Raw genomic sequence first — 12,351 nt, 5'->3', positions numbered from 1 at the left:
CAGCAAGCTAGCCCAGGCTTCTTCACTTGGTGGTAGAAGGGTTCCAATAGCAAGAGAGGACATGTCCAATTGTGCAGCACTTTTCAAGCCTCTGCTTATCTTACATTTGGTACATCCCATTGCTTAAAGCAAGTCACATGACCATGCACAGGTTGAAGAGAGGGAGAAATGGGCTCCACCTCCTGATGGGAATAGCTGCAAATTATTCTACAGTATTTTCCCCATCTATAGCAATTGGTGACTGTGATGTCTAACTCAGTGAAGGAAAAATCTCTGACATTATAGTAACCACTCTAAATCCCCAACCCAGGTCACACACAGAAAAACAGTGTCTTTGGTTAGTGCATGGAAATATTATAGAAAGAAGAGTAGATAATCTCATTCTTCCTTTCTAATTACCCAGTTGGTATTGTTCCAAAGCGGCAGACATCAATTCCTTAGACCCCAACATTAGGAACTCACAGCCTCTGGTCTCACAGCCTCTGGTCTTAATGTTCTATAAAATAAAAATATTACATTTATACTTGTCTTGATTTCTTACCTGCTGAGAAAGATGTTAAGGTTTAAGGTAACTAATAATCATTCCTCTTCCCCTTCCATCTTTGAAATCAGTTGAGAAATAGATGCAAGCAGCAGGAATTGGAGAGTAAAATACACCTCTGTTGCTGGGAGCAGTGGACCAGAGAATGTGACTTGGGCTACAGTTAGATAGGGCTTCCTGCTTCTTCCCCTCAGGACAGATTTTAGATGCCCACAGGAGGGGTGCCTGGGTTTGTGGAGTGAATCCATTAGCCTGGCTAGACGAAAGGAGAATTATTGCCTCTCACCTTTCAGGTCATGGCAGTAAAGACAGAGGGATCAGGGCAGGGCCACCCAGGCTATGGTAGCTATGGCTCCTGCTCCCTCCTCACACCTTGTCAGTCAGCAAGGGGTGAGTGGATGGAAGATTAGGCGGAAGCTTTCTATTCTGACATTTTTTGTCATTGCGACTTTGCCATATGAATTTATTTTAAAAACTTTCTGTTGAAGCATAACATACTTATAGAGTAGAGCACATACCAGAGTGTGATACATTTTCGCAAATTAAAAACACTCATGTAACCAGCACCCGAATCAAGAATCAAAAAGTTGCCAGCTCCCTAGAAACTATATGGACAATTTTTTTTTTTTTTTTTGGTCTGACAACTTTTGCTCAAAATTATGGTCATGAAGTTCACCATGTTGTGTATAGATGTAGATTACTAATTCTCATTGCTATGTAATATCCTACTCTGTGAATACTCTATAATTTATTTATCCATGGTACCTGTGATGGGCATTTATTTATCCATTGTACCTGTGATGAAGTCAGATTTGGCTGATTAAAAACATTCTTATTTGTACTTTTTGTGAAAATATGCAGGTATTTCTGGTTAATATATTCTTAGAACTATACCCTGGGGCCCAATGATTTCACTTCCAGAGATATATCCAACAAAATGCTTAGTGATTTTTTGATACTGACAATTGCTTTCCCAAAGTGGAACCGTTTGGCATTCCTGCTGCAGTATTATGAGAGTTCCAGTTGCCCACCTCCTTGCCTCCTAATATTTTGGAAAAAGCAAACTCCTATTTCCTGTTCTATGGATGAGGGTGAAATACCAGGAGAGGGAGAAAATGAATCCCCCTATCATTGAAAAGGGAAGAATTTTTTAAAAGAATTTTAAAAAAGAATTTTGAAAACGCATCAATCCATCTTATTTTTTGATGCGTTTTAAAGTTTCAGACATTCCAGTTCACAGGTGGGGTCTTTTTAGTTGCATCACCATCCTACAATCACAAGAGTGATCTATGATCAAACTTCAGAAACTCAAGGTGCTCCCAACATCTTACCCAGCTCTGTGGAGGAAGGATTTTGCATACAAAACGTTCCCTCCACAGAAATTGTGTTAAAGCACTAATTAGTGACTGTAGAAATGAAGTGGGAGTGTTTAACCTTTCAGGCATGCCAACAATGTGCTTCTTAATTTGAAAATAGGGTACAAAGTGTTAGCAAGTGAAGAATACTAATCGTTCATTACTCAACTTGGCATATCTCCTTTGCAGCAGAGGCAAAAGACGGGATCCTCTCTGCTCCATTTATTATGGTTTTCATCTAACTTCTCTGAGAAAGGACCAGATCCTCTAATGAGAGGTAGCAGACACTGAAAATATCTGGAGATCAGGAGAAAACACGCTGACAGATTTTCCCCCGGGAAGCCTACTTTCCCTCCAAGCTCCTCAGAGCACTTTATGTGCCTTACCAAGCAGCAAGTCTTATTATCCCTTTTTGCAAATGGTAGAAAAGAGGTGCAGGGAGACTAAAAAAGCTCACTCGAGACTATAAGGGAAGCCAAATGTTCAGATCAAAATAGAAACCGAGAGCTCTGGGAAACTCAGCCTGAGAGGGTCCTTTAATCTCTGGACTCTTCCATGTCTTTTTAGACAATAAGCATTTCCTTGGAAGAAGGTTTTTTTCTTCTTCTCCCTAACAACAGGGCTACCAACATGCTCTCCAGGATGTTGTAAAAATGTGACATTTAACAGTGGAAATTGAAACTCTAATTGACTTCTCCTAAAGCAGAAAAACAAATATTCATTCTCTTGGCCAGATGTTTGTAATTGTCCCCTTGGGATTCCACCTTGAGGGAAGCTGAAGAGGCAAAATAGAACAGTTCACTTGGATTGATGTAGTTCACACTCAAGATTTGTTTTCACTGCGTGGTGGAAGACATGAGAGCCTCTCCGAACAGAGATTTCGGGAAGAAGTTTCTAGCTCACATCACTAGACCCTGGGACCAAAGCAGCCTCCACATGTCTTGCAGTCATAGAGAGCTGAAGATGAAACCTCCATTTCCTGATCTTGGCCTGTGATTATTTGGATTAGTTATGTTGTTTGCTTTGACTAATGGAATTTTAGTGGAGATGAAGTAAGCAAAGTATTGAAAGGTACTTGTGCAGGAGGTCTTGCCTTCTTGTGTTGTGGTCATCATCATGAGAAGAACATGCCCCAGGGACCCTGTTGATCAAATAGAATGAGAGACAAATAAGGCCTGGAGCCTAGCCCAGCCTAGATTGGCCAACCCCTAGCCTCTCTGCAAACATGTAAGCAAGAAATTAATTGCTTATTGTTGTGAGCCACTGAGTTTTGTGGTGGTTTGTTATGTAGCCCATTATGTTATACCTGCCTGATACAAGGCCATTGAAAGGATAGGTAGAGAGAGAATCTTGGCATATTGTGGACAAAACTTGCAAAAATGCTCAGTTTGTGGTAGTTGCATAGCAAGCACCTAGTAACTGTGAGAGGCCCTGAATTTAATGAGGTGATTGTATTTCATATATTTAAAAAAAGAATAGAGTGAACCACAGTATGTGTGCTGAACGTCTAGCCTGTTTGTTGATATCTTCCTCTTGTCGACGTCAGAAAGTTCAAACCTGTAAAAAATTTTTATAAAAGTTTATCTGAACCAAAACAGATGACAGGAAGCAAGACCTCAAATGCTCTGGAGAATAACAGTTTGCAGTTTCTTTTATGCATTTGGTATTAAGGAGGGAAATAAGGAAGATTACATGAGGATGGGAGGAAGCAAGGAGAGGATTGGATTACAAGATAGTTAATGAAATTATGTGCTCTCTTGAGGGTGATGATGCCTTTGAGGGGTCTAGAAAAAAGGATTACTTCTGACATTTCAAAGCTGTGGTAACCTAGATGCATGAGAACAATGAACAAGGCTTGCTTAAAAATCTTTCGCTAAAGAAGTTATAGGCCTAGGGCATGACTACCCATCTTGACCTGTCCAGTTAGGAACTTATGATCAGATCATTCTGTGAGGTTACTTTCTGTTCGATTTATTACAGCACGCCTTTTTGGGTCCACACTCTTTAATTGGCTATAACTTTTATGATGAATCTTTTCCTAATATCTTCTTTCCTATCTTTTCTCCAGTCAGTATGTTGACATTTATCTATGATTAAATCCTGGGCTGAACCATGAACACCCATATACACACCACCTAGATTCTGCAATGAACATTTATCTGTGTTTGTTTTGTTACATGTCTGTATGTACATCTTTCTATTCATCTGTCAATCCGTCTTATTTTTTGACGTATTTCAAAATAAGTTCCAGACACATTACACCTCACTGCTATGGTGAATTTTGACAAATGCATGTACTACCTATCACCCCTGAAAGTTTTTCATGCCCCTTTCCAGTTATTTCCACCCCATACTCAAGGGTAAGGATTATTTTGATTTTTTCCATTATAGGTTAGTTTTGCCAGTTTTAGAACTTTATATAAGTGAAATTATACACTATGTAGTCTTTTGTGTCTAGCTTCTATTTGGTATAACAATTTTGATATTTACCCCTGTTATTGTGTCTGTTAGTAAGAATCCACATTTTTAAATGAATAATTAGACAAGATCTTTTCAGACTCTCTTTACTTTAAAATTTTGGGTTTTTATGACGTGCATACAGTTACAGTAACCACTGTTAAATAATACACTTGAACAATCATCCTTCTGAAACAAGCATCTCTCCTGACCGTCTGTCAGAGGTGTGGTCCTTTGATTTTCACCCCTCCCCTTCCCCATGCACTACTTTGAGAGTTGATAAATCTTTCAAAACTGCTGAGGGAATTTAATCCAGATTTGTCCCATGGGCACAGTGCTTTTGATTTACTGAGTTCAGTAAAATTGTGGGGGTTGACTGAGCTCTTAGGATTAATTGCATTTGACATTCCCCCAAGGGGTAATCAGCAGTTTATCCTTTGCAGGCCTCACAACAGTGTGTCTAAACTGTGGGTTTTAGGAATGATCGAAAGACTTGGCAAGTTGTCTTTCTTACTTTGCTTTGATTGAGTGACCAGCGTCCAAAGCAGTGAATGGGAAGTAATGAAAGAAAATAAGAATAAAGTGACATTTTCCCCCATAATCGCTAAAGTCCAGTGCTCAGCCTATTTGACTACTTTATCCCTTATACTTAGCTTGAGGTTTTAAATAGCCTGTTTCTTAGAATCAAAGCCATATTCAGTGTAGCTCCTGGCTTTGTTCTGTGTCAATTTAGCTAACTTAGAACTCCATTTCCCAGAATTCCCTTCTCCACAGATTTCATAGTTAGCAGAGACCAGTGCCTCACTGGAGCCTTGGAAAGCAGAAGTGATGAAACATTTTAGTCTTTCTACCTTGGAAAAGTCTATGTGGGAACCCAGGTACTGCTGCAGATCAGTGGGATTGTCCCTGATCTGCTGAATCACCTTGTGGGTGTGGGGCAGCAGGTGGCTGCAACTCCTCCTCTGGCCTTTCTGACTCCTGGGTGGCAAGGGGGCCTGCAGCAATGTCAGCTTCTCTGACTTCTGGGCCAGGCTGCCTGCCTGGCTGCTCCCAGGCCAAGCAGTAGAGCTGTGTAATCAGTTCCCCTCACAAATGTTTAAGATACATCCCTATAACAAATCTCATACTTGATGTTATTCTTAATGCTGCTGTCTCTCTGAGTGAATCCTAAATGGACACATTCAATGATGAACACCCCACCACAGAAGATGTGCAGTATTCACTATCAGCTCCTTTCTCGTTTCCTCCCTAACACACTGATTTGGTTCCAGAAGATTCAGGGAAAGCTGGCTGAACCCAACCTTAAAGGTGGCTTGATGAATTAAGCCAATCTTGGTAAGGGTAATGGACCCAGTTCTGGCTAATGAGATGGGGGAGAAGTCACTGAAGGATTTCTGGGGAATAGGCCCTTCATATAAAGAGATAAGAATGGTAAAACATGACTGTTTTTGTTGTTCTATTGGATGATGCTCCAAAATACTGCCGTCACAAGGGACATTGATCTTAGAAGAACATGCCATAGGAAAATAGAAGGGAGGATCTTGGCCCCTTGAAGACTCATTGAGCTGCTCAAGGAACCAAACTTGGAATAGCCAGCTTGTCCCTGTTTGCCTGGGACTTTCCCAGTTTCAGCACCAAAGGTATTGTGTGTGGGGAAACATCTCAGTCCTGAGCATGCTGGATGGTCAGTCACTCTAGCTGTGCCTCAGGACTGTATGGAAGATACTTCTTGTTACTGTTGAAGCCATTTGAGTTGTGTCTGTTTTTGGTGCTCATAACTGAAAGTATTCTCAATGGTATGGGACAAAAAGAATGTGCCTTTTGTTTCTGATAGCAGTTATAAAAGAGAAATTCTAAAAAATGTTTTGAGTGATGTTAACATCAGTTAAATTAATTTATGGGCAGGCATAACTTATACATTTTACCTAATTTTAAAAAGTTATCACTTGGGCATGCATATAAGGAAAGATAAATATAACTGTTCTATTTCAGGTAATTGTATATCTTTGGGCTTTTCTTTAGCTTTGTCTTAAAATAGGAGCACCCTTACATGGGCCAGTGATGCCTTTTGGGCTGGGAAAGAAAAGTGATCTCTGTTCCACATGTCTCAAGTAAGTTGCTGAAACTTTCAAATATTTTTGTTCATGAGTCTGGTGTATTTCAGTGATTTTTCGAGAAATAAAGATTTCTTGGACTTGAAATGGTCTTTCTGTGGGTGTAGTAGATTAACTGCATTATTGATCTTAGTCCCTTTTTATACCTACACCAATCTTAGCTTGGACTGCTATAACAAACATACCATGGACTGGATGGCTTATAAACAACAGAAATTTATTCCTCACACTTCTGGAGGCTGGAAGCGTATGATCAGGGTGGCGGCATGGTCGGATTTTGATGAAAGTCCTATTCTAGGTTTCAGTGTGTGTTCTTATTGTATACTCACATGGTGGAGAACAGAGGGAGTAAACCACCTCTCTTGTGACTCTTTTAAAGGCACTAATCCCATTCATGAAGGCTTTACCCTTATGACTTCATCTAATCCTAATTATCTCCCAAAGACCCCACTTTCTAATGCCATCACCTGGGGGTTGGAGGGAGGTTGGCATTGAGTTTCATCATATGAGTTTTGGAGGGACACAAATATTCAGTTCCTAACAACACTTTTTGCCATGTAGCCTGGTAGTGCCCTCCTACTATGATTCTAGGTTTGCCTATGTGATGTTCTTTGGCCAATAGGTGCAAGCAGAGGCTAGAAAAGCATTCACAGTTGAGGTTGTTTGCTCATGCCCTGCCTAGATACCATGACAATGTATCTAGGTTAGCCTGTGGGAGAATGAGTGTAACATGGCTCAAGCACTCCAGCTGATAATCAGACAACTGCCAGATATGCGAGTGAACCCAGAGAAGACCAGTGTCTTGGCTTTCAGGCAGTCATACCTTATACAGGTTAACTCAGAAGTTACCCAGTAATCACCTACTTTGATATGCTTATGACCTAATTCAAAGATAAATGTAACAGTTCAATTTTAAGTACATATGTGTCTTTAGGTTTTTAGCTATGTCTAAAAATGGACCACATCCCACCAATGGGAGCTGGTCTCTGTTCCACATGTGTAATAGTGTCAAGTGAGTTATTGAAGGTTTTAGGAATGGATTTTTATGTGAGTTTGGTTTAATTCAGTGATTAAAGATGGGAGCAGCATCCATTAGATGCCCATGAAACTTCCTTATGGTGGTTAGGAGGATATTGGAGTTGTTTCCCAGGATGCTGATAGGAAATCATATGTCACTACTTCAATTTTTTTAAATTAATTATAACTAAATAAAATTGATTCATTTCCTCAGTTGTACTAGCCACGTCAAGTGCTCCACAGCCACAAACAGCTAGTGGTTACTGCTTTGGACAACACAGATACAGAACATTGTCATTATCTCAGAAAATTCTTCTGGGCAGTGGGCTCAAAGCTTGTGTTCAAATTTCTTATTTATGGAATTTTTTCTTTCTAAACTTCTAGTTTCTGCTGACCACTTGGTTCTGACAGGCCCTCACTCTGTACCCTCTGGGAAAAATGAATTATTATTGTCTAGGTTTTTTTAATAAAACTCAAGCTAGCCTATTCTGACACCTACAATGTTAAATATTCTCTCATTTACAGGTCACAAAAGTTAACTATTAAATCTGAGTCTTTATTTATTTACCTATATTGATAGGGAGTATTCATTCTCTCAGAGCAGAGTAAGGCTTGAGAGGGAGTGAGGGCAACTGAGAGAACCTCCAATTTGAATTGTAAAAACCTCAGCAAAAAATGAGGGGGGGAAAAAGAAGAAATTGAAGTACAAACAGAAAACATTAGGCAAAAATCATGATCCATGACCAGGCTCCCTTGAATTTATGCTCCCACCCCCACCCTAGTATTTGCTAGAGGACAGGGCCTGTCTCCACTCTCTGGTTTCCTCAAGGAGGAAATTTTCTTCCAAAGCAATTTCTCCCCCAAACATTCCTGGTCTCTCTTCACCTCTTTACTCCTTTGGGTGAGGTGACTTTTTTGAGTGGTAAATCTGGGAAATATAAACTGAGTTCTTTTGTGTGCAAAACTTTCCCTGGGTGGGCCTCTCATGACCAGCTTCATATGCAGAGCCCTTTCTGTAGAGTGGCTGAGAGGTAGGTGGGTAACTAACTCTGCCTTGCATTGTGGGTCCTCATATAAGTCTTTTCTTTCAACTATGCTTCGATCAGTGATAAAGGCAAAATTTTGGCTTCCATCTGCTATTCCTTGTCTTATTTCTCAAATTCTTAAGAATTCAGGTGAGGAAGAGAAATGATGTTTACTGGATGTTCCCACAGACCCCATAGTCTTGGTAAAGTGTTTTCCGAGGCTGCCGCATGCTTGATTTTATGCAAGCTAATGGGAAGCATATCCAGCTAGATGTTTGTGTAGATACTACTGCATGGTGATGGTGGGGTTTGATAGAGGCTGACAAGTTGTATTTTGAAGGAAGAACAGAGTTTGGATAGCAACAGAGGACAGGATGCAAAAATCTAGAGGTGGGAAGCTCGAGGAATGTTCAGGAGGGGAACGTAAAACTCCCCTCTGCAAGGCTCCTGCAGGAGCGTGGGAGAAAAGTCTGGAGAGAGAGGGATCACCCACTGGTGGTATTTCTTTTCACCTCAAAATTATTCAACATCTTTGCTCATGTTTTTTTTTTTATTGAGATATAATTGACATATAACATTTTTAGTTTTAGGTGTACAACATAATGATTTGATATTTGTATGTACTGTGAAATAAATCATCACCACAGTAAATCTAGGTAACATCCATTACAATATAGAGTTACAATTTTTTTTTCTTGTAGTGAGTCATTGTAGTTTTAATTTGCATGTCCCCAGTGACTAATGATGTTGAGCATCTTTTCATGTGCTTATTAGCCATTCATACTGGGATTCCTTTTAATGGTAGAAATCCCCGCCTTTAAAAGAAACAGGAAGAGGACATGTATAGACTGTGGAACTGTATTTCCATCTAACATGCTAAGACAGGAGTGGCAGCCCAGTTGGAGACCTATCTGAATAATTCAGAAGAGACAATGCCACCCTTTAGGAAGAACAGATACAGGTGGCAATGAGCCTCAGTTCTCTGTTGGTTGCTCACAGCAAACTTACTGGGGAATTGCCTGCCTCTTTATTTTAAATTCTCTATGCAGATGTTGTCCATACCTGATGGCCTCAGAATAGACTTGATGTTGGGGAGCTGTTTGGTTTTGTTTAACTGCTCTGTATTGATAATACCAGCTCATCCATCACATACAAAGAAAATGTGCCAAAGCTTTTTTTATTTTCTGTACTCCTCCCAGAGAGAACAAAGCTACCAGAAGCTTCATTTAACGTAGCATCCCTTACAAAATAGAGAAGTATGGTTAGGAAAAAGGACAGAGACAGCAACCCGATGGAGCTCTCAGCGGCCAAAGGTAGGACGGTCTGAGCTAGAAAATAAATAATTATAATAATAGATCATGACTCACAGAATAAAATAAATATCCACAATTCATACTGAAATAAATCCATAATTGAATAAAGAAATGAGAGAGAAGGAACAGCTCTTTCTTACAGCAGAATTCCAATTATTATAACTGAAGGCAGCGATAGAAATCAAAATGACCATTTAGCACACATCACACTGATGGACCATGAATGGATGCAGAAAGGACTGAGTTGAAGTGTGGTATGATACAGGATATTTGCAAAGTCTTAAAGTGTCTCCCCACAAGGTACTTATTCATTACTCAGGGAAAAACAGTAACTCTGCAGTGGAGAAACTTAGCAGATACCACTTTAATCAAGAGATCAAAGTCGACATAACCAGCAACAGGACATATTGACACCATCTACCCCTTGATATGATGTACTGAGGACACAAGCACTTCTGGGTATTACTGTCCAAAAACCTGATCCTAGTCATGAGAAAGTAGCAGACAGACTACAAGTGGGTTCTAGAGTCATTCCACCTCTGTTCAAACCTTGCTACCATACTTACTAGCTATGTGACTTTGGACAAGTTACTTCATTTCTCCTTGCCTCAGTTTCCTCATCTGTAAAAAGGGGGATAAGAAGTAGTACCCACCACAGAATGTTGTATTGGGGATTAAAAGTGTTAATATATGTACAGTTCCTAGAACAGTGCCGGAGTAAGGGCCATATTAAGACCTACAATATCATCTTCTGCTCATCTTAGGGATATCACCCCCCCCCATGTGCTTCTGGAAGCTTTCTGATTGATGCATGCCCTGTGCAGACTCCTCCTCTGACAAGCTATTTTACTCTAAAAGTATTTCCCTTTCCACCAGCAGCCAGCACCATGATCTATGCCTTAAGGATGTTTTACTTTCAAAGGAATCAGAATAACTGTTTTCTCAGTGAGGGTTGCTACTGGGAGATGCCTGCATTGGAAAGACAGGGCTCATGTCACCAAAGAAATTTCTGAGGCCAGTTTCCCATATTCCCAGCATGGGGTACAGATCTTTCTTGGCCCTGATTGGTTTGGGGTGGTGGTATGGATCTGCCTCACAATTACCTGTCTCAGGCCTCACCCCATGTCACATATTAGCATCTGTTTGGCCAATAAGACTGTAGCACACACACCAGCCTCATTCCCTGCTTAGGCCTCACCTTTGATGTCACAATCTGACCTGTGGATATTAATCTGGCCACAGCTGCTCACAAACCAGATGGCAAGGTCAAGAGGACCAGCACAGTAAGATGTGGAAGAGAATTGACCATCAATCCAAGATCAAAGCAGGGGATGGAACTCAGGCGGGTCAGTTCAGGGAACTAGGTTCAGCTCGGGAACCTGCCATGCCGCACTCTCTAGAGCTATCAGAATTCCAGAGCTTCCCAGTGTTCGAGGACATTAGCCACCACATCAAAGAAGTGGGGGCCCAACTGGTAAAGAAAGTCAATGCCATCTTTCAGCTGGACATCACCAAAGATGGAAAGACCATTCTGCAGTGGACCATTGATCTGAAGAATGGTTCTGGGGATATGTATCCAGGATCCGCCAGGCTCCCAGCAGACACTGTCTTTACAATCCCGGAACCTGTCTTTATGGAGTTGGTTTTGGGCAAAATGAATCCTCAGAAGGCTTTCCTTGCTGGCAAGTTCAAAGTGAGTGGCAAAGTTCTGCTTGGCCAGAAGCTGGAGAGGGTTTTCAAAGACTGGGCTAAATTTTAAGCATGCAAAAACACCCAGAAAGTGATCAGAACTTCTTCTGCTTATAATGTTGAGCAAAAATCATGCGTAAACTGAAGATTAAAACAAAAAGGTTCCAATATTTTTACTCAAATTCTTCCTATTCAAGTTTGATTAACTTTCCTGCTGATGTGTAAATTTGCAGTGAGGGTTCTAGATCAGTAAAGAGTGTTGGAGTGTATCACCTGAAATTTTTGTCTTTTTCTTTTTTTAGATTCATTTATGCTGAAATATGCTATGTTGAGAGCCAAACATAGAGAAATGGTAGTTTTGACAGTTGGATTTAAATGCTTCAATGATTGAATTCTCAAGTCCTGATTTTTTTTTTTTTAGTTTGGTGCTTTGGTGAAATAAGTGATGACCTCTTTGAGAAGAATTTAACATGGGGGCTGCAGAGTTCTAAGAGGGTGGGCTCCGCAGCTATGTGGTTGGGACAAGGCAATAGAGGTGACGATGCTCTTGGTCTATCATGACTTCCATTGGATTTAACTCTAAGAGAGTCAAAAGGCTTGAAAGATGTTCTAGGCCACTGGTTCTTAAACTGGAGCGTGCATCAGATCACCTGGAGGGCTGGTGAAATCCTAAAGTGCTGGGCCTCACTCAGAGTTTCAACTCTGTAGTTCTGGGCTGGGGAGAATGTACATTTCTAATGAGTTCCCAGGTGATGCTGATGGGAGCACCCTTGAAGAACCCCTGCTCTAGTTCATGCAGCTTTCAGTATCGATCATAACTGTTCTATTCTAGACCAGTGA

The 12,351-nt window shown here is 40.7% G+C and overlaps 1 protein-coding gene across 1 annotated transcript; it reads left to right on the top strand.

Annotated features, from left to right (window-relative positions):
- Positions 1-11,026: 11,026 nt before the first annotated feature.
- On the top strand, positions 11,027-11,693 carry SCP2D1 (SCP2 sterol binding domain containing 1). The gene has a single exon (XM_039874592.1). The coding sequence runs from the start codon at positions 11,111-11,113 to the stop codon at positions 11,579-11,581; it is 471 nt and encodes a 156-aa protein (XP_039730526.1). The 5' UTR covers positions 11,027-11,110; the 3' UTR covers positions 11,582-11,693.
- The last annotated feature ends 658 nt before the right edge of the window (positions 11,694-12,351 follow it).

This window comes from Pteropus medius, unplaced genomic scaffold, assembly GCF_902729225.1.
Source record: "Pteropus medius unplaced genomic scaffold, Ma_sr-lr_union100, whole genome shotgun sequence".
Classification (NCBI taxonomy): domain Eukaryota; kingdom Metazoa; phylum Chordata; class Mammalia; order Chiroptera; family Pteropodidae; genus Pteropus; species Pteropus medius.
Note: the sequence above shows the minus strand (reverse complement) of the source record. Positions and strands in the feature narration are given on the sequence as shown.

Excerpts from the sequence above, each read along its gene's own strand:
- SCP2D1 (XM_039874592.1), top strand. The coding sequence starts at position 11,111 with ATGTGGAAGAGAATTGACCATCAATCCAAGATCAAAGCAGGGGATGGA.